The sequence below is a fragment of the Leucopleurus acutus genome (genome assembly GCF_964270905.1).
Source record: "Leucopleurus acutus genome assembly, chromosome: 21".
Lineage (NCBI taxonomy): Eukaryota > Metazoa > Chordata > Mammalia > Artiodactyla > Delphinidae > Leucopleurus > Leucopleurus acutus.
Window position 1 is genome coordinate 23,744,022 of NC_139163.1, and position 23,651 is coordinate 23,767,672.

The 23,651-nt window shown below is 38.8% G+C and overlaps 1 protein-coding gene across 1 annotated transcript in view; it reads right to left on the minus strand.

The window, feature by feature from the left end:
- Window positions 1–22,790, minus strand: part of TEX15 (testis expressed 15, meiosis and synapsis associated) — a gene marked incomplete at its 3' end in the record, with an annotated part of 41,032 nt that extends 18,242 nt beyond the window's left edge. The window contains 3 exon segments of the mRNA XM_082863820.1: window positions 3,360–3,597; window positions 13,936–14,101; window positions 22,646–22,790. Of these exon segments, the coding sequence (XP_082719946.1) occupies window positions 3,360–3,597; window positions 13,936–14,101; window positions 22,646–22,784 (543 nt within the window). The 5' untranslated portion in view covers window positions 22,785–22,790.
- Window positions 22,791–23,651: the final 861 nt, after the last annotated feature.

Here is a 23,651-nt window from a genome sequence, read left to right on the forward strand (position 1 = left end):
AGAAGTTAAATAAAAATATACCACAATAAAGATGGTAAAAAAAAAAAATACCAAAACACTTTAAACTCTCATACTAGGAAAGTAAAGTTAGCTTCTTTTTTAAGGAAAGAAATTCGAATGGAGAGATAATCCATGTCCCAGATGAATGGCATGACTTATTGTAATTATGTCAATTCCCCCTTAAATTAAACTCAAAGACTATAGTAGTTCCAATAAAAATTTCAGAAAATCCATTTGTAGAAATGAGTTTTAGTTTAAAAACTTCCCTGGAAGACTAAACAAGAATAACATATAAAATTTTGGAAACAATTTTTTGAAAAAAATTTGGGTCAGAAATAGAAAATGATGGAACAGGAAAGGTGACATGCACTTCCAGATATTACATACTTTTTAAAAGAACGGTACTACCACAAAAAAGGCAGAGAGGGGAAAAAAGCTGCACAAAATAAAAAGCCCAGATAAGTCCAAGCATCTATAAAAACATAATATGATATTAAAAGCATCATTTGAAATAAATGAAGCAAAACCAGATTATTCAATAAATGGTGTGGACTTGAAAAAGATTAAATTCCTCTCAACCTATAAACCAAAATAAATACTAAACAAGGTAAACATTTAAGTAATATAAACACTGTAGAAAGAAATACAAGCAAATATCTAACCTCCAAGTGAGGATTCTTTTCTAAGCATATTGCCAAAAAACCATGAACTAAAAACAAATTTCACTGTAAAATATTCCAAAACTTCTGTACACTGAAAAAAATGAGTATAAAAATTTTAAAAACCATGAACTAATGAAGTGATAAAAGGTGGGGAAAAAGTGCAATTAATATGAAAACCACAAATTTTATTTAAGTCAGCAATTCTATTACTTTTATTTTTTAATATGCTAATAATTCATTCAAAATTGAAAACAATACTAAATGTAATGTGGTACCCTGTACTTGGATACTGGAAGAGAAAAAACATTAGTGGAAAAACTGGCAAAAGCTGCATAGTCTGTATTAAATAGTACTGTACCAATGTTAGTTTCTTTTCATTTTATTTTATTATTTTTTAAAAATTGAGATATAATTGACATACACACTGTTAGTTTCAGTTTCTTAGTTTTAACAGAGGTGTTATAGTTATATGAAATGTTAACATTAGGGGAAGCTGGCTAAATTGTATACAGGACCTTTCTGTACTACCTTCATAATTTTTCTGTAAATTTCAATTTATTACAAAATAAAATGTTTATTTAAAAAAGAAAACAATAAGTGATAAAACATTATACACAGAAAAGCCTAGCTCTCAACATTCACTTTAATGAATTGATAATGCTTATGAATCAACTAGAAACAAAGAAACGAAAAACCAAGAAACTAGCAAAGGATATTAATAGGCAGTTCACTAAATACTGTCAATGAATATACGCAGAATGTTAAGCTCAGCAATAACTATGAAAAAGAATAAAAAACTGAACCAACAATGAGAAACTATCACATGTTATGACTGGCAAATATCTTTTAAAAAATATAAGATACAGAGTTAGTGATGATGTGAGATAACAGACATCCCCCACAGGCTGTGGAAAGGAATGTCAATTAGTACCACCTTTCTCAGGACAACTGGGCATTTCACATCGAAAGCTGTGAAAGTGTACACATACCTCTGACTCCTAATTTGACACATAGGAATTAATCAATTAATTCTTAGCAAATAATCACAGGTGTGTATAAAATGTACCTACATGAATAATCAAAGTAGTATTTAAAAGTACAAAAATAAGAAAACCAAGTAATTTATATTCCAACATTAAAAAATGTGTTGCACAAATTTATGGTAGAGTTGTACAGTGGAATACTATGTAGTCGTTCAAAAGGATATTACAGAAGAATATTTATTTAATGACATGGAAAATGTTGATTTTATAATCAATGAAAAAAGCAAGTTACATAATATATAAAGAATGTATTTTGGGGCTTCCCTGGTGGCACAGTGGTTGAGAGTCCGCTGGCCGATGCAGGGGACACGGGTTCGTGCCCTGGTCTGGGAAGATCCCACATGCCGCGGAGCGGCTGGGCCCGTGAGCCATGGCTGCTGAGCCTGTGCGTCCGGAGCCTGTGCTCCGCAATGGAAGAGGCCACAACAGTGAGAGGCCCGCGTACCTCAAAAAAAAAAAAAAAAAAAAAAAGAATGTATTTTAATGACCATTATACAATGCATATCCATATATATGAGCAGAAGACTAAGTATTAGGTATACAAAAAAATTGTGTCATTATTAATGGGCTTTTTGGAGCTTCTTAGTATGCTCTAAATTTTCTAAAATCAGTATGTATTATTTTTTTAATATAAAAATAAAAATAAATTATGATTTATGAATTTGATAATACCTGAGGTCTAAAAATAATTAAATTATACCAAATGAACCGTTGGTTTTATGTGAATGTACATACATCCTAAATTACACAAATGAGAATCCTGCCTACTTACTGTGATTTTAGTAGTCCTGGCAAAGTTGCAATTAACAAAAAAGTATATCTTAACCAGTTTGTCTGTTGATGCTTACAATTCGACTGTAAGATTTTTTTTTTCAATTTTGCGTAATTTTAGACTTTAAGAAAAGTTGCAAAACAGTTCAGAGATCCCATATATCTCTACCCTGTTTTTCCTAATGTTAACATCTTATATAAGCATGGCAAAATTATCAAAACAAAGAAAATATTGTACTACACTATTAAGTAAAATAAACAGTAAGAGTGTAGCAACTCTAGCTTAAGTCAGAATTATTAATACCAATGTCTTGAGGAAAGACACTTAGAACACTCTGGTATTAATTATAGTCTGAACAAAAGAGAGAAAGATAAGAAGGTCAATTAGGAGAGAAAAAATATACATTAGGAAAACCAATATGGTAAAGGCTGCCTTTGTTTACTTGAAGACTTTTATACTGCACACCCACTGGAGTCAAAAATAGGGGAGGGCTTCCCTAGTGGCACAGTGGTTGAGGGTCCACCTGCCGATGCAGGGGACACGGGTTCGTGCCCGGGTCCGGGAAGATCCCACATGCCGCGGAGCGGCTGGGCCCATGAGCCATGGCCACTGAGCCTGCGCGTCCGGAGCCTGTGCTCTGCAATGGAAGAGGCCACAACAGTGAGAGGCCCGCGTACCGCAAAAAAAAAAAAAAAAAGGGGGGGGGGGAAATTTCAAATGATGATAGTAATAAATAATTAATATTTATTTTATACAATGCAACTTTAAAACATTAATAATTCATATTGAAAGTAAAATACAAAAAAAAAGAAAGTAAAATACATTTAGGTCAATTTAAAGCAAACTGAATATAATATTTAGTATTTGTTTTGTGCTACCAACCTTAAAAATTATAATACTTTCTACAGTAATGCTTCTACTGTGAGCAAAATTCAAGGCCACATCAACATGTCTAAATATATAAATTCCAAGAAGAGGGTTGCCTAGTATCTTCAATGTAGATGTTCTGGTACTTATTCCATTCTGATATATCTCAGCCACATCACTCTGAGGAAGTGCTAAAAAGCAGAAATGTTCTTCAAGTTCTCTGCCATGTCTTCCACTCCCACGCATCTCTGACCTAAAGCAAACAGCGTGTAATTAAATGAGAACATCAACAGAATTTCCAAGGAGAAGATGAATACTTGAGCTAGCTTGCTACAGTTATGGTAACTATCCTATAGTAACAAGTTAGGCTGAAAAATCATCTAAGGAAAGAATTCAGGAAATAGTTCAAGAACTACTTGTGTAGGCCAATGGAAATAAGGGCTAACATTTCCTGAATGCTAATGTCCCCAGCACTGTTAAGACAACCGTTTCATGCATTTTGTCATTTTGTTCTCAAATCCCCAAGAATTGAATTACTGCTATTACTATTACTTATTGTCATTGTTACACACATTTTTAAAATGAGAAATATGAGGTTCAGAGGGTTAAAACTTGCCAAAATAGTAAAGTGAGAGAGTCGGAAATATATATGCCAATTCTTGTCCATTAAGTTCTGGAGCTAAAGTTCTTATTTGTGTTACAGAGGGAAGGACATGCGTTTCTTAAATATACACAGAGAGGGACACATAGACAATACACTTATACATGGTCAATTATTAGGGCCATTCTCTATTCTCCAGGGATCTAGGTCACAACTGGGAGAAGCAAGCTAGAACTTGATTACAGGCTCCTATCTTGGCACTATGAAAATTATAAATCATTCTCAGAAAAGGTTATAATCTAAAGTACAGACACTGTTGAACTTTTACCCACATTCCACGAGAATCACTGAAACATATAAAACACCTATCCTTCTCCTCCAATTGGTGCACCAGGGAAGGGAGTTCTACATGGCCTGCTCAGGAGCAGCAGCAGCGGCAGCAACTGCCACAGCAGGTGATAAGGACAGAGAGGTTCAATCACTGTGACACAAGTGTGATTCCAAAAGATTATCAGCAATGGAGAAGCTACAGAACCGAGAAAGTAATGGGCATACCACAAAAGGAAAACTGCTCTTGAAAACCACATGCTACCTATATTTGTTATTTCCTGGAACACCACTCAAAGAATTTGTAAGTATACTATGCACATTAGTGTATTAATATTTATTTGCAAAAATAATTCACCTCTACAGTAGACAGGCCCATGGCAACAAAACACATGGCAACAATAACAAGCAAGACTAACCGATGAGATCATGACCATTTCTCTCAGTTCTGGAAATGTCAGCCTTAACTTTCAACTCCACCGTCATCATTTCCTGCTCTTGTTTTTAGCTTGACGTTAGACTCTATAAACCACTAAGATCTCCATGTTGATTGTTAAGGTTTAATTCTCACAGAAGAATTACAATACTTTTTTCTGTTTTCCTAATTTCTCATGTGGTTTTTCTTGGGATCTGGAAGGACTCCCACAACAAAAGCACAAAGCATGAGAGGGAGGGAGGAAATCAAAATATATTGTTGTAAGGTTCTTACAGCACACGTGAATCACATTATGTGAAGGCGTATTGTGATAAAGATGTATACAGGCATACCTTGTTTTATTGTACTTCACTGCATTGGGCTTCGCAGATATTCCATTTTTTATGAACTGAAGGTTTGTAGCAACCTTGCGTCAAGTAAGCCTATTGGCACCATTTTTCCAACAGCATTTGTTCACTTTGTGTCCCTGTGTCACATCTGGGTAATACTCGCAGTATTTCAAACTTTTTCATTATTATTATATTTGTTATGGTGATCTGTGATCTGTGATATTTGATGTTACTACTATGATTCACTGAAGGCTCAGATGATGGTTAGTATTTTTTAGCAATAATGCATTTTTAAATTAAGGTGTGTACATTGTTTTTTTAATGCTATTGCACACTTACACTATAATGTAAACATAACTTTATATGCACTGGGAAGCCAAAAAAATTGTGTGAATCTCTTTATTGTGGTCTGGAACTGAAGCTGTGATACCTCCAAGGTATGCCTGTAAAGTAAACCCTAGAGCAGTGGTGCCGTTGACATTCTGGACCAAATAATTCTTTGTATTACCTAGTCATCTTATTGGCTGAACATTATATCCTGTTAATGGACTGAGTAGAATGAAAAAATACAACTTAATAAAGATCCGATCCAGGGCTCCAAAAACCTTTATAAATTCAAGTAGAAAATATTCCCTGAAGGTTTGTGTTAGTAATAATACTGTTAAAAACTTTGTACTTTTCAATGTATATTCAGAATTACACTTGAAAAAAATTTAGGACTAAATATGATTTACATAATCAAAATTACCAATTAAAAATTAGCCTTTAGAACTATTTCTAGGTCTAAAAAGGTTTGTAAAGGGTTGACTTTCAAAGTTATTCAGACACTAGGATCTATGTTAACTTGTGAAATGACAGCGGCTCTGAGTTTCAACAATTCCATTTTAGAGACGATAGGTAAAATGAATCCAAATAGTCTTTTGTCTTTTTTTTTTTTTTGGCCGTGCCACCGTGTGTGCCTTACAGGATCTTAGTTCCCCGACCAGGGACTGAACCTGCACCCTCGGCAGTGAAAGCACAAAGTCCTAACCACTGGACTGCCAGGGAATTCCTGTACACAGAATACTTTCAATAAATATACAGTTGGCTCTCTGTATCGGTTGGTTCTGCATCCATGGATTCAACCAACCATGGGCTGCAAACAACTTACAATCCATGACTGGTTGAATCTGAGGATGCAGAACTCGTGGATATGGAGAACCAACTATGGGACCTGAGCATCTGCAGATTTTGGTATTTGGGGCAGGTCCTGGAACCAATCTCCCATGGGTACCAAGGGACAACTGTAAATGTAAAAGACTTAGATAAAACTCATATTGATGAGAAGTTATATAAGTTAGCAAAGCACAATGAATAGTGGTAGAGCTGTGCACTTACACCTGTCACCAACCTAAATTCCCATGTGTGCACCATGGCAAGACCCTGCTGATAACCAAGGCCCTACAGCAGCATGTAGGCCCACATCCAGCCCTGTCTTCTGTCACTGGCCTGCACCACTAGGCTCACCTGCAGCTAGCCCTTCCACAGTGATGGATACCCCTGGCCCCCATCAGGCCTCCACAGCTACATGTCCATGGCAAGATCCAGCAGTCATAGTAATGCACACCAACAGCCAGGACCACACCAAAGCTGTCAGTGCACCTACCATTGGCACTTGCCTTGATATCTGCCCTGGCCCCCACTGCTACATGTGTGTTTATTTCATTTCTTTTTAATCATAGAATTCTAAGTATTTAATCACATTTTGAGATAATCGTTTAGTTACAGTAAATGCTTTTTGCTTCCATTTTCCTTTATTTTATTCACTGTAAGTTATCTTATTGTTCCCAAGAGAGTATAACTTTAAAATGAGTTAACATGTTACATTTTCCTTTCTAACATGAAATTTAATTATATTGCATTTAATTCATGTAAGTGTTCATCTAACAAGTGGATTCTTAGATATTTTTTGAGATACTAAGAAACAGAACTTCTCTTTTCCTTTCCTTTTGCTCCTCGTCTTCCTTATTCCTCTTTTTTCTCAAGTAAATTCCTCAGCATCGTCTTCTGCTCGCAGATTCACAAAGCTGAGTCCACTAGAGCTGGAAGAGGCTGTAATGATCCTCCTGTCCATGAGTTCCTGACCTGGGGTTCACCTACACAGGAAAAGTCCCAGGTTGGCTATTGTGGGGAGCCCAAAAACCTTAAAATTCTGTGCAAAGCTCTGTGTTGATGTGCACTTCCCTGGGAAGAGGGGCTATAGCTTCATCAAATTCTCAGAGGGGTCCCTGACCCCAAAGGTTAAATAAGTATCACTGATGAGAAAAACAATGGCCAAGATGTCAAAATAGCTCATCCAGGATCACATAACTATGTAGTGGCAGAACCAGGAGTAGAAATTTGGTCTCTGGCTTCTAGTACAAGGCTTTTTCTGCTACACTAAGAAAGCGGGCCTAGCTTCAATTTTTATGGGGTTGTTGATATACAGTTTATGTCTTCTTTTTTTAAAATTTTTCTTTCTTTTTTAAAAAATTTTTATCGGAAACAACCTAAATGTCCATCAATAGAGGAATGCATAAAGAAGATGTGGTACAGATACACATGGAATATCACTCAGCTGTAAAAAGGAACAAAACTGGGTCATTTGTAGAGACGTGGATGGACCTAGAGATTGTCATACAGAGTGAAGGGAGTCAGAAAGAGAAAAACAAGTATCGTATATTTGTGGAATATACGATAATGCATATATGTGGAATCTGAAAATATTGGTATAGACGACCTTATTTACAAAGCAGAAATAGAGACACAGATGTAGCGAACAAACATATGGATACCAAGGGGGAAGGAGGGGTGGGACGAATTGGGAGATTGGGATTGACATATATACACTATTGACACTATGCATAAAATAGATAACTAATGAGGACCTACTGTATAGCACAGGGAACTCTACTCAATGCTCTGTGGTGACCTAAATGAGAAGGAAATCCAAAAAAGAGGGGATATATGTACATATATAGCTGATTCACTTTGCTGTACAGGAGAAACTAACACAACATTGTAAAGCAACTATACATGTGTGTTTATAACCAGCACTGTCACAACTCAGGCACCTGCAACTGGCCCGCACAGCCGAGTGTGTGCATACAAACCAGCTTGGGCCACTACTGCTGCTTACTCTGGTACTCTCCCTAGTTTATGGACCTGGAGGTGCTGCTGAGAACCCCAACAGCCATTGTAACCTCTGCAGACCCCTGGCAGTGCTTGCCAAAGACCACACAAATTGTCGATGTTGTGGATCCCAACGGCCTGATCTACTGAGTTACACCACAATCCCCAAGACATGTAGCCACCACATGCCCCTCCACTTGGCACCTGCATCACTAACCCAGGGTCACAGCACTCTCCGGCATGTCCCCACCCCAGGTGAAAGTCTTTTCTTAGCAAAGTCAGTCCATAAAGTCTCTTCTTTCAATGTGCAGACACCTATGCAAGGCTAAAGGACCATGAAGAATCAGGGAAACGTGACTCCACCAAAGAAATACAGTAAACCTCCAGTAAATGGCCCCCCAAAACTGGAGATACAGGATTTGCTACATACAGTTATGTAGGTCATAAGTCTGACATGGGTCTCATGGGGCTAAAATCAAGGTGTCATCTAGACTGCGTTTCTTTCTTAGGCTCTAGGGGAGGATCTCTTTCCTTGTTGGCAGAATTCAATCACCTGCAGTTGGAGGACTGAGATCCCACTTCCTTGCTGGCTGTTAGCCAAAAGCGATCCCCAAATTCCAGACAATACCTGCGTTCATAACACCTTTCCTGCATCCTTAAAGCCAGCAAAGGCAAGCTGAATCCCTCTCATACTTTTCTTTCTTCCTTCAGTCTCTCACTCTTCTGTCTTCCTCTTAAGTTTTTATGATTAAGAGCTCCCATCATTAAATTGGGCCCACCCAGATTACCCAAAATAATCAGCCAAACTCAAGGTCTGTGACCTCAATCACATTTGCAAAGTCCTTTTTGTTAGGTTAAAGGTTGTGGGGATCAGAGTGTGGGCATCTTTGGGGGAGCATTATGCTGGCTACCACAGGAAGAATCTGAACTTATTTAGTCCCTCAACAATATTAGAAACTCAAGTTTCTTTTCCTTGACTCTCTACACTGATGTCCATAGCTTTATCTTTATCTCTGCCTGGCTCCTCTTGTGGTCATAAGAGAGCTGCCAGCAGCAACTAGGCCTACCTGCTCCCTTGCCCACAGACACCAATAGAGACACTGACTTCACCTTCCCAGGATTTCTAAGAAAGCCTCATACCGTGTTATACTGAACCATATTGACTATGCTTGTACATCAGTAAACCAACAAAGGCAAGGGGAATGGGACAAAGAATAGTTTAGACTAATTACATGAGACAATCTAGAACTATTAGGGAGGCTGCAGTCTACTCGTTTGGTTCTCCTTTAGTCACACCCTTCTTCCAACACTTACACTTTCAAAAATGCTCATGCTCACACTGAGCAGGTCAATCCACCTCACAAAACGGGAACAATCCAGTCTCATCGAGTTACTGCATCTAACTTCAGATCAATGATGTGAGTAATACGCCTTCCCTTAAAGTGGGTCTGGAGGTAGACTCATATAGTCAACATCCATTTAGGCAGCATATGGTTACAAGGTTAAGTTACCTACACGAAAAATAAACTGGTGAAGAAAACGTAGGGTAACCACAATTAAATTTAGAGAAGTGAAGAATGACACAATGGTCAGTGTTAACTGGCCCTTAGCACAACGTATATCCTTCTAGAAAGAAATAGCTAGGATTCTTGTCCCTCAAAATTCCAAAGGCTAGGAACCATAGCATGATCTCATTTAGACAATGGTTGTCATTAGGAATTTCAGTCTCCTGGCAACAAGCCTCTGAGACCCTCCCATTTCCCAAGGCCCTGAATTTAGAATGGTCATTACCCACTGCATTACAATTTGAAACTATCCATTTCTTTCCCCAGACTGCATTTAAAATAAACCTTTATTGCATTAAGTTGAGTAGTTCCATTTACCAGGTAGAAAATGCTTAAAAGGACGTATCTGGGAAAGGTTGAAGGCAACAGATTTGTGCCTCATACTTACTTCAGATTTGCCTCATACTTATCTCTTGTTAAATCTCCTTTCTTTCAAACCCATATTCACACTAACTTTGGAAAAGATGAATGCTTTACTTCAAGCTAATCTTGCAAAGCTGATCTGTAAAACTAGGCCATAAGTACAAAGGATTTTTTTTTTAACCAAATCTGAATTTTAAAGGCCTCTTGGATCTAAGCAGGAAATGGGCAGGGCACTTCAATATCCTGAATTTTTTTTGCACAAGTTCCCCCCAAACCACAGCCTCATAAAATATATGGTCTGTGCCCCCACATATCATCAACTTCCCATTTAGGAACAGTGAGACATCCTTATTGCCCTCTTTCCAAGTTAAATCCATATCTTAGAATCTTCCACTAGCAAGTGGAAGTACCAAGTTCAACACCAGTACCAAGTTCAATACCAGTTTAAATGCTATCGACTTCAAGTATGGAAAACCATTCAAACTGGCTTAAAATTGAGTTAACTTCTTTTTTTTATATACATTTATTTATTTACTTATTTTTGGCTGCATTGGGTCTTCGTCGCTGCATGCGGGCTTTCTCTAGTTGCGGAGAGTGGGGGCTACTCTTCGTTGCAGTGCGCGGGCTTCTCATTGCGGTGCCTCCTCTTGTGAGGCACGGGCTCTAGGCTCATGGGCTTCAGCAGCTGTGGCACACAGGCTCAGTAGCTGCAGCGCACGGGCTTAGTTGCTCCACGGCATGTGGGATCTTCCCAGACCAGGGCTTGAACCCATGTCTCCTGCATTGGCAGGCAGATTCTTAACCACTGCGCCACCAGGGAAGTCCCGAGTTAACTTCTTACAACAAGAAATTCAGAAATCAGGCAGCCTTTATCAGTTGACCTATTCCACAGCTCCAGATGTTTTCAAGGATTCAGGTTTTTTCCATCTCTCTGTTTTGCTGTCATCACCTCAGAGGGTCATCCAACTGGTGTTGTCATTATTCCAAGAGTGCGGCCATCAACAGGTTGAGCAACATGCTTCCTTGTTCACAGCAGATTGGCTTCTCTTTTCCAGAGACGCCCCCCCAACCCCCCGCCCACAAGCCAATCTGTCCTCAGTGTGTCACTGGCCCAAACTGATTTAGTTCTGCACCCTCTCCCCAAACCAATCATTGATAAAAGTAGATGAAATTAAGCATGGACGGCTCAGTCCACTCATCTGGGGTAGAATGTAAACTGAGATGCCAAGTACAAATTTAACCACAGTGTCAAGATAGGTACTGACAATTTTTAAAATGATACCCTTTCACATAAATTTGAAATGTTTAAAGGTAAGTTATCTTAAAACAAAAAAGGGTCAAACTGATACAAATAGCACAATATACTTAAGAAGAAGTGAATTCAGTTCTCTTTTACCCATTAAGACCAGCTCAAGTTCTTAACTCTTCAGAACATCTCTCAAGACTCTTACGAAGAATACTCAATCCCTCATCTATGCACCTACCTCTTACTATAACGTTATTTTATATTTAGCTGTATGTCTTCTCCACTGGAATGTAAACTCTTTAAGGCTGAGGAGAAAACATTCATTCTTCTCTGAGGGTATCAAATACAACATCTGACACAGTAGGCACTCAAATGCTCAATGAATGACTTAATACACAGATGTTTAGATGATTAACGTGTTTTTGCTGATTTCACACTTAAGAAGTGGTAGATGCAATGTGGATAAAAAGTGGAGACTGGAGAGTTCCCTGGTGGCCTAGTGGTTAGGATTCTGGGCTCTCACTGTGTGGCCTGGGTTCAGTCCCTGGTTGGGGAAATGAGATCCCGCAAGCTGTGCAGCACGGCCAACACAACAACAACAAAGAAGTGGAGATTGGTATCTTTCTGGAGCTACTTGCTTTTGCTGAGATCACAGATTTATAAACTCCTCTAAGGGGAACAATAAAAAGAAAAGCTAGAGGCAGTCAATGTTATTAATACTTTCTCTTTTCATCTCTCCATCCTATTTTTCTCTTCTGCTAACCAATTCTGATCTTTCCTTTTATTTTTTTTTACCTGTGCCTAAGGCTACTTAAGGGTACTTTCCACCTTCATTGATTTAAAACAATGAAATAAAAATGTAACTTAATTTAACAGTTAAGTGCTCACTGTGTTGCCAGACTCGGTTCCATACTATGGACACAAAAAACAAATAAGATAAAACTCATAATGTAGTAAGGGAATCAGACAAAACCAACATAGTGTGGTAAGTCGTGTAAAACGAGTATAAAGTACTATGGGAGATAAATGAGTTTGTCTAATTGGGCAAATACCTAAGAAACCAATAAATCCTATACACTTTAGTCATTCAGAATGTTCTATCAAGTCTTGTATTGTAGTTGTTCTAACTTTTCTGTAATGTTAACAGGGAGAAATAAATGGTTGAAAATTAAGTGTCAGGGGGCATTATGAAAAAGGACACAATTTAAAAATGCCTAATATAACCAAAATCAAGGAACAATGCAGGAATTCATTTTTGATCAAACTACTATTTCGATCTGGAAGGGGCAGTGTATAGCCAGTCCATTCTACTTTTGCTCAAAACTGTGATTTTTAGATGAAAAAATATGCCATCAACTATTTCTGTCATTCTCACCAATTCTCCCCAACAGACAACAAGTGGGGTAGCATGTCTGAGTCAAGAGGAATTGATTCTAAAACAAAAAAAAGAGACCAAAAACATTCCAAAATGAGTTCTAAGTGTGGGTCCATCAAACTATAGTTATGTTCTAAGTTAAAAATGCAAAATGGTGAAGGAGGCAAGTTCAGAAAATGAAAATGCTAAAACTGTGTTCACACAAGATCTAAACGTATTAAATACAAAATGTTTACAATGAGAACTCTGCATGTGCTCTTATTTTTTCTTACTAAGATAACATAATGGGGCTTCCCTGGTGGCGCAGTGGTTAAGTATCTGCCTCCCAATGCAGGGGACATGGGTTCGAGCCCTGGTCCAGGAAGATCTCACATGCCACGGAGCAACTAAGCCCGTGTACCACAACTACTAAGCCTGCGCTCTAGAGCCCGCGAGCCACAACTACTGAGCCTGCACTCTAGAGCCCGTGAGCCATAACTACTGAGCCTGCGTGCCACAACTACTGAAGCTCACGTGCCTAGAGCCTGTGCTCCACAACAAGAGAAGCCACCACAATGAGGAGCCCATGCGCCACAACGAAGAGTAGCCCCTGCTCGCCGCAACTAGAGAAAGCCCGCGCGCAGCAACGAAGACCCAATGCAGCCAAAAATAATTCATAAATAAATAAATTACTTAATTAACTAACATAATGGAATGTGCCTTCCCAAAAACCAGAAGGGGTACTTTTTAAAAGTGTCAGAAATTGTGGCTCTAGTGGAGTAGTTGGAAATAGCCAGATACAACTCTGCCAAATTAAAACATCAACTCAGTCTCTGAAGGACTGAGTCAAGAAAAAAAATTCCATTCTAAATATTTTAAGTGCTATTTTATATTATGCAGGAGGCACAAGGATCTACAAAATGGCTCCTTAATAAATGTGCTGATGTATGCTTCTGAAAAACTTACAAAGATTAAAAAAGAAGGGAGTGTCTGAAGTCTGGCTACATTAATGTGCAGGACTTACTAACCAAATCTCACACTTAGCTTTTTACTATTACAGAAGGCTATGAGATGGCAACAAAATAAGGAATAAAACACCTCTGTACTTATTTTCTTAGTAATACTTATCAAATCTCAAATGGCAGAAATAACAGATTCATATAAAACCTCACAGCAAAAACAAACAAAATCTCAAACTTCCTTAGGTCACAGTAACTTACCTCTTAGAAGTAAAATTTTTTTCCAGCTCTTCATTGTGAATCAGTTTTGTATCTCCAAACTGCCACGAAGACTGTAGATCACAGCTTACATCAAGCCGGCACTGATTAAGAGTATCGTGTATGAAATTATACTCTCTAGTATTGGTGCAACAAGGTGACAAGTAAACTAAAAATAAAGAAAAGGGCAAGTGGTTATTTGTGTTTAAAATGACATCGCTGGGACTTCCTGGTGGCGCAGTGGTTAAGAATCTGCCTGCCAATGCAGGCAACACCGGTTCGAGCCCTGGTCCTGTGGAAGATCCCACATGCCACGGAGCTACTGAGCTGGTGCGCCACAACTACTGCAGCCTGCGTGCCTAGAGCCTCTGCTCCGCAACAAAGAGAAGCCACCGCAATGAGAAGCCCACTCGCCGCAACTAGAGAAAGCCCGTGCACAGCAACGAAGACCCAACACAGCCAAATAAATAAATAAATTATAAAATGACATAATTGTACATCTGCACAATCACAACTGTGTATCAATATAAGACACAAAATAAAAAAATATTTGGAATTTTCTTTAACCATCTGGAGGCATTTATATTTAAGATTCTATAACAGTAATACAGACTTCCTATACCTCGTATAAATGAAAATATGAAACTTGTTTTTCTCCACTACCTATAGGGAGTTCTTAAAAGTTGACGCAGATATACTAGATAGTACTAGAATTCAGGTGACTTGTTTTCAACTTAAGATGTACAGACTCTATAACATACAGTGCTACACAAACCTGGTAGCTACTGTTAGTGCATGAATATTTCTTGAATTTCCCCCAAATAAGGCAACCTATATACTAGTAAACCGGTTATTTTGACTTGCAAAAATACCAGAACATCGCTGTAAACTCTTGGCTGACGTGGTGGCATGACTAAGAGGCACTCTTTGAGAAGACAATAAGCAGTGTTTTAAGCATGGCTATATTAAGTAGATGCATAAAAGAATAAAACCCTCAAGGAAGAGGACTCGGAGGAAACTGGGGAATACAGTTGATTCTTGTTATTTGGCGAAGGTATAGTCTATTAAAGTTGCTGCCAAGAGTGAATTAGTGAATACTGAACTATTAATCTTAGGAGAAATACAGGGTTAGGTTCCTGTCAGCCTCTGGTCACATTTTTGACAACTGGAATGCCATCTGCAGTAAGTTTGTTTGCCAACATCCCGGTAAAACAAGCCAGTCTCATCAGGGATGGAAACTTGCCACATAACCTTTTCCTGTATAACACTTAGCAGGTGTCTTTAAAATTCTCCCCCAGCCTCCTGTTCTGCAGAACCTGCCTACCTGCATCCTTATCACCTTTTGAAATGTGTGAGTCAGCCAGCACTAGCCAAGAGGGTCCTAACATTTTCCTGCCCCTGGGGACCATGACTGTAAGTTTCTTCGGCTTTTTGCCTCACAACAATGCTGCCCACAAGCTATTTATTTATTTATTTATTTATTTATTTATTTGTGTGTTGGGCCTTCGTTTCTGTGCGAGGGTTTTCTCTAGTTGCGGCGAGCGGGGGCCAATCTTCATCGCGGTGTGTGGGCCTCTCACTGTCGCGGCCTCTCTTGTTGCGGAGCACAGGCTCCAGACGCGCAGGCTCAGTAGTTGTGGCTCACGGGCCTAGGTGCTCCGCGGCATGTGGGATCTTCCCCGACCAGGGCTCGAACCCGTGTCCCCTGCATTGGCAGGCAGATTCTCAACCACTGCGCCACCAGGTAAGCCCGTCACAAGCTTTTTATTGGTGGTCATCTCATAAATCTATAAATGTAGATTCCATCCTTTCCACAGGAAAGGAACCACAAATGTTCCTTTAACACTTTCTGGAGAGGCTTGATGGACAAACCGGCAAATTTCCTCTTCCTTTTCCTGAAGGTTCCATACTGTTGGTCAACAGCACTATAACTTACCTTACAGTGTAGCTTTTGTGACACGTATTTTCTCTGTAAGGCACGTCATAGACTCCTTGGGCTTAGGAACACTAGACAGCATTTCAGCATGATATGGTGGAGACCATTTTAAACGTAGACATCACCGACAAAAATGCAAACAACACAGCACTAAGTAGGTGACTAAATGAACACTTATTTATAATGAGAGCTGGAACAAGATGCAAAGCTCCGTCTCATCTGGCCTCACCTAGGAACGTGTGCATCAAGTGACTCAAATTTTTCACCACTCGCACGTGTCTGCAAATGACTGTGAAAGCACTGCTGCTGAGTACTGATGCTGGGGGTTACAAGCAAATTTTAGCAAGTAGGAGAATTTGCAAATATGGAATCTGTGAATAATGAGGAACAACGATATATATAATTTAAACCAATTTCCATGTATATGAATCTAATTAACATAAACAATAGTCCTTTGTATTTAACAATCAACAGAATAAGTTACAATGGCAAAACTAATACAAAATATTACAATCCTCTGTTTATCAAAAAAACCTCATTCTTCATCCCCTTCCCATCTTAAATTCTATTATTAAATTAAAATAAAATTAATCCAAGTAAAACTAATTTTCGCTTTAATATTTGTAACAATTTGTTACAAAGTTTGATCATTTCATAAGATATGAGATATGATTTTGTGCATGTATGCCTGTGTTTAACTTCTTATTTTGAAGTGAATATAGATCACATAACATTCTTATAGAGGCCCTGTATACCCCTAACCCAAACTCCCCGGTAGAAACATTTCATGTAATTATAATAAAATATCAAAACCAGAAAAATGACACTGGTATAATCCACAGTCCTCATTAACATTGTACCAGTTTTATGTGCAGTTATGTGTGTGTGGGTAGTTCCATGCAATTTTATCACATGTGTAGATTCATGTAACAACCACTATAATCAAGATACACAACTTTTCCACCTCTCATGCTACTCCTTTACATACAGTCATACTGGTACCCCACACCTCTTCTCTTCCTCTCAGTCCTGGAAACTACCAATCTGTTCTCCATCTCTGTACCCTTTATCATTTCAAGAATGTTTTGTAAATGGAATTTGTACTTCAACCTGTGGAGACTGGCTTTTTTCATTCAGCATATTCCCTCTGAGATCCAACCAAGCTGTTGTTGTTCCAGTAACTCATTTTTTAAAACTGCTGATAAGTATCCCATGGTATGGATGCATCATACTTTAACCACTCACTCACTGGAAATCAGGGTGATTACCAATTTCTGGCTATTACAAATAAAGGTGCTATAAACATTTTTGTTTGGACTTAAGTTTTCATTTCTCTGGGATAAATGTCCAAAAGTGCAATTGCTGGGTCATATGGTAGTTGCATGTTTAGTCTTTTAAGAAACCATCAAACTGTTTTTCAAAAAGGGGCTGAGCTATCTTACCTGACCATCGGTTGCATGACTGATTTGGCTTCCCCATATTCTTCCTAGCTTTTGGCATTACTATTCTTATTTTAGCCGTTTTAACAAGCATGAAGTGACACCTCGCTGTGGTTCTGATTAGCACTTCCTCAATGGCTATGATGAGCATCTCTTTGTGTGCTTATTTGCCATCCACACCTCTTTAGTGAAATGGCTGTTCGTGTCTTTGCCTGTTTTCTGCTTGGATGTAACACTCTCTTTTCTCTTACTATTGAGTTTTGAAGGTGCTTTATATGTTCTAGATGAGAGTCCTTGGTTAGATTTATGATATGTAAATGCTTCCCCCCACTCGTAGCTTGTCTTTTCACCTTCCTAACAGAGTCTTTCACAGAACAAAAGTTTTAAATTTTGATGGAGTCCAGTTTACCACATTTTTTTTTTGGATTGTGCTTCTGGCATCATGCTAAGGACTCTTCATCTAACCCTAGATCCTGGAGATGTTTTCTTCTAAAAGTCTTACAGTTTCCCGGGATTCATTTTGAATTAATTTTTGTGTGAAGTTAGGGTGAAATTCTTTTTTTTTTTTTGCCTATGGATAGCTTTCAATTGCTCCATGACATCTGATGAAAAGACTACCTTTCCTCCACTCAATATACCCTTGTTAAAAATCAACTGCAAGGAAACCAATTGAGCATATTTGTGTAGGTCTATTTCTGGAATCTCCATTCTGTCCCACTGATTTAAGTGTCTATCTTTGTGTCTATCTTTGTCAATGCCACAGTGTCTTGATTATTGTAGTTACACAGTAAGCCTTAGTATTGGCTACAGTAATTCTAAACACTTCTATTTCAAAACTGTTTTCCCTATTCTAGTTTCTTTGTCTTCTCATGTAAATTTTTAAAATTTATTTATTTATTTTTGGTTGCGTTGGGTTTTCGTTGCTGCGCGTGGGCTTTCTCTAGTTGCAGTGAGAGGGGACTACTCTTCCTTGTGGTGCGCGGGCTTCTTATTGCAGTGGCTTCTCTTGTTGCAGAGCACGGGCTCTAGGCGCGCAGGCTTCTGTAACTGTGGCTCGTGGGTTCAGTAGTTGTGGCTCACGGGCTCTAGAGCGCAGGCTCAGTAGTTGTGGCACAGGGGCTTAGTTGCTCCGCAGCATGTGGGAATCTTCCCAGACCAGGGCTCGAACCTGTGTCCCTGCATTGGCAGGAGGATTCTTAACCACTGGGCCACCAGGGAAGTCCCTTCTCATGTAAATTTGAGAACAAGCTTATTTATTTACAAAAGGTCTTGCTGGGATTTTGATAGAAACTGCAATAAATCTACAGATAAACTTGTGGAGGACTGACATCTTCATTATGTTGAGTCTTCTAATCAATAAGCACAGTAGGGCTTCCCTGGTGGCGCAGTGGTTGAGAGTCCACCTGCCGATGCAGGGGACACGGGTTCGTGCCCCAGTCCGGGAAGATCCCACATGCCGCGGAGCGGCTGGGCCCGTGAGCCATGGCCGCTGAGCCTGCGCGTCCGGAGCCTGTGCTCCACAACGGGAGAGGCCACAACAGTGAGAGGCCTGCGTACCGCAAAAAAAATAAATAAATAAAATAAGCACAGTATACCTCTCCAATAACTTAGAATTTCTTTGATCTCTTTCATCAGCACTTTGTGGTTTAAAGCATAAAAATCCTGTATATATTTTATTAGTTTTATACATAAGTATTTCATGTTTTGAGCTATTAGAAATGGTATTATCGTTTTGATTTTCATGGGTTCTTTGCTAGTATATAGAAATTCAATTTATTTTTGTATTTTGATTTTGTATTCAGTGACCCTGCTTAACTTGTTAGTTCCAGGGTTTTCTTCTTTTTCTTTTTTGTAGGTCCCTTGGGATTTTCTATGTAGACCATTGTGTAACCTTCAAATAGGAACAGTCTTATTTCTTCCTTTCTAATTTCTATGCTCTGTGCTTTTTATTTCATTTCCCTGACTTTTTGTGCTGGTTAGAATTTCCAGTACTATGTTGATAGTAAGAGTGGTAAAAGAGAACATTCTTGCCTTCTTTCCCTACAGAGAAAACATTCAGTTGTTCATCATTAAGCATGATGTTAGCTATGGGTATTTTTTATATACTTTTTATCAAGCTGAGGAAGTTCTGTATTCCTAGTTGGCTGAGTCTTTATCATGAATGATTTTTTTGTCAAATGCTTTTTCTGCAAAAATTGATATGATCATGTGATTACTATTATTTATCCTGTGAATACAGACTGACTTTCAAATACCAAACCAGCCTTGCATCCCTTGAATAAAACTCTCTTAGTTATAGAATATAATTGATTTTATACCTTGCTAAATACAATTTCCTTATATTTTGTATAGGATTTCTGTGTCAAGGCTCATGATGGATATCGGTCTGTAGTTTTCTTTTTTTTTTGTATTACATTTATTTAGCTTTGGTACCAGGGTAATATTGTCCTAATAAAATTATTCTCTCCTCTGCTATTTTGTGGAAGAAATTGTAAAGAATTTGTATTAGCTCTTTTCTTTAATGTTGAGTAGAATTCTCCAGAGAAACCATCTGGGCCTGGAGATTTCTTTTCCAACAGTTCCTGTGGGTTACTTGAACATTTTTTTTTTTTTTTTTTTGCTGTACGCGGGCCTCTCACTGTTGTGGCCTCTCCCGTTGCGGAGCACAGGCTCCGGACGCACAGGCTCAGCGGCCATGGCTCACGGCCCCAGCCGCTCCGTGGCACGCAGGATCTTCCCAGACCGGGGCACGAACCCACGTCCCCTGCATCGGCAGGCGGACTCTCAACCACTGCGCCACCAGGGAAGCCCTACTTGAACATTTTTAGAACAGCATTTTGATTTATTTATCATGTTTTTATAAAAAACTTTTAATTCTGAGATAACTGCAGATTCATATGAAGTTGTGATGTATAATAGAGAGAGATCCTATATCCTATTCACCCAGTTCCCTTCAATGGTAACATCTCACTTTATAATTGCCTTAAATACCTCCTCTACATATACCAAGAATCACATTGAAGAATGTCATACTTTTTGTTCCAACTGTCAAACATAATTAAAAAACTCAAGAGGAGGACTGTCTATTGTATTTCCCTATATTTTTACTCTCCGTCGTTCTTCCGTCATAACAAATGTTCCCAGCTTCTTTCTTTTGTCATTTTCTATTTTGAGAACTTTGTTTAGCCATTCTAAACTAAGATCTACCAATAAAAAATTTTTAGTTTTACTTCATCTGAGAATGTCTACTTCAGTTCTATTCCTGAAGAATATTTTTTCTGGGGACAGTACTTTTCTTTCTGCACTTAAAAAATGTTGTGCCACTTCCTCTGGGCTCCATGGTTTCTAATGAGCAATCTCCTGTCATTCGATTTTTTCCCCTATAAGTAACATTTAGTTGCTTTCAAGATTTTTTCTGTTCTTAGTTTTCAGAAGTTTGATTATGATGTGCTTGTCATAGACTTCTCTGGGTTTATCGTGTTTAGGGTTTATTCAACCTTTTGATTGTACAGGTCTATGTCTTTTGCCAAGTTTGGGGAATTTTCAGCCAGTATTTATTCAAATACTCTTTCAGCTCTATGCTCTCTTCTACTTCTGGGGCTCTGAGGACAAAGACATTAGGTCTTCTATTATTATTCCACAGGTTCCTGAGGCTCGGTTAATTTGATGTGTTCTCTGTTGTTTAGGCTGGGTAATTTCTGTTATTATATCTTCAAATCCACTGCTTCTTTCCAAAGTCTTCTTGATTCTTCTCTGGAACCCATCCAATCAGTTTTTTATTTTAATTATTGTATTTTTTCAGTCCCAAAACTTCTACTTAATTCTTTATTACATTTTCCATTTCTTTGTTGAGATTTTCCATTTTTTCATTTGTTTCAAGAGTGTTTGTAATTGCCTGTTGAAACATCATTACGATGGCTGTTTTAAAAGCCTTGTCAGATAATTCCAACATCTGTTTTATCGTGATGTTGGCATCTGTTGATTCATCTTTTGTCATTTGAGTTGGGATTTTACTGGTTGTTGGTATGATGAGTGATTTTTTTAAATATCTTGGTCATTTGGGGTATTGTTAAGAGACTCTAGATCATATTCAATCTTGTGGTTTAACAAGCCTCTACTAAAACTAAGCCAGCAAGGGACTGTGCCAGTAGGGAAAGGCTGGGGGTGGGGAAGACTCTGACTCTTTACCACCAGGACGTCCTGGCTCTCTACAAGGTCTCCACGGACACCCTTGTTGGAGGTGGGGGGGCGGCTGTCTTGTTACCATGGGAAAGGGGTGCAAGTCCATGCTCCTGACTCAGCCTCCACTGACACTGTGGGAGGGGGACAGATGCTTTGTTACTGGTGTGTGTGACAGAGTCTAGGCTCCCCACTTGGCCTTCACTGACTCTACTCCCACTGAGAAGGGGCAACTCATCACCACAAGGCAAGAGTGGAAACCCACTAACACTGAAGGGGCACGGGATAGCAGAGAAAGAAACGTATGAAGTTCCAAGAAGGGGAGAGGCACAGGTGGAAGGGGAGAGGCAGAGGTGGAAGTCTAGGCCCTCCACTTAGCCTCTGCTGACAAAGGTGTAGGGCCTATTTCTTTTTATTCCCCCTAGTGTTTTGCAGGAATAGCATGTTCACTGTCAAACAGGTTTCTGTCATTCTAGGATACCTCATTCCCAGTCCCTGGCAAGACAGAACACTATTCTTAGGGCTTTTTGTGTCTGTAAAAGTTAGCATTCCTGGGTTGTGGTCACCCAATCTGAGATGTGGAGGAAACAAACAGAAAATCCAGAGAACTTAATGCTACATCACTCCGTAACTCCCAGGGTCCCACACTGATCCAACTTCTTCTCTCCACCATTCAAAGTCTTCTTATGTTTGTTTTATGTATGACGTCCAGTGTTTTTAGGTGTACTTAGTGGGAGGGATAGGAGACATGTGTCTATTTTATTTTGTGTGGAACCAAAAGTACATGTGTATTTAAGGAATTAAAAGCCTGACTTAACCTAATTTTATGTAGAGTCAAGCTAATTTTATGTAGAGTCAAAATAGAAGACGAGGGCTTCCCTGGTGGCGCAGTGGTTGAGAGTCTGCCTGCCGATGCAGGGGACACGGGTTCGTGCCCCAGTCTGGGAAGTTCCCACATGCCGCGGAGCGGCTGGGCCCGTGAGCCATGGCCGCTGAGCCTATGCATCCGGAGCCTGTGCTCCGCAACGGGAGAGGCCACAACAGTGAGAGGCCCGCGTAACAAACACACACACACAAAAAAAGAAGACGAGCATAAACTAAGAATCAGAGAAATGTAGTAACAGTTATGAAATAATCCCATCTTCCATAGAAATATTACCTTTCTCAGCTGTCCTCCTGATCTTGGGAATGGTGAATTTTTTCAAGGGATTGACATCTATACCAGTAACAAATAAAGGTTCAGTAGTTGAGTTCATTTTCCATGGCATCTTGTATTTAGCAGTCTTTTTCATTTCCATTTTGCTGGTGGCCTAAAATCAACCCAAAGTTATTAAACAAAAGGTCAATAAATACATAAGAGGCAATGGCAGTAAAACTATTTAAAAGTTATTACATGAAATTGAATAAAGATATATTTTTGGTCACACTCACAACAGATTTCAATCTCAATTTGGCAGGTTACCCAAAAGAGAAAATGAATTAAAAATTTTGGGTTTTATACAATATAAAAATATTTATTTTGTAGTTTCTAATATACATTTTCCTTGCAATTTAAAGCCTGTGTGTTTCCGAAAAGCTTAATAACATCCAAACAACAATTTCTGTTAACATTTGGTTAAGCTCTTGCCAAGTATCTATTTTTTAAAGTGTTTTTCCTATACACTTCTGTGAATTGAATGATATTCTCTAAATTAGAATCTTTGGCTTTGGGAGAAACTTATGAAAGTTTTAAACCAACTATTGCATGGCTATCCCTACAACTGATAGCCTAAAACAGTCACTATCACTCACTGGCTATTGCTCCACAGTATTACTACCAATGGTTTAAGACATCATATATTGTTATACTACTAGTAACATACTCCTTTTACTTCCTCCTCCTTTCAACCCTTTTCCCCAAACATACACACACATTGATTAACCTTTCCAGTAGAACTCATACTGGATATCAAAGGAAAGCTATGGTGCCCACACACAGAGAAATATATGCAAAGATAAATTTTTCATACCATTTCATAATATGTTTCCTGGGCCTCCTGATACCTATCAACTGCTTAGTTCAAGCATTAGATCACAATCCAAATTAAGAGGTGCCAAAATTCTACATAAGAGTCACAAAGGAAAAGATTCTAGTGAAGGTTCACAAAGGATTATTCCCCACAATC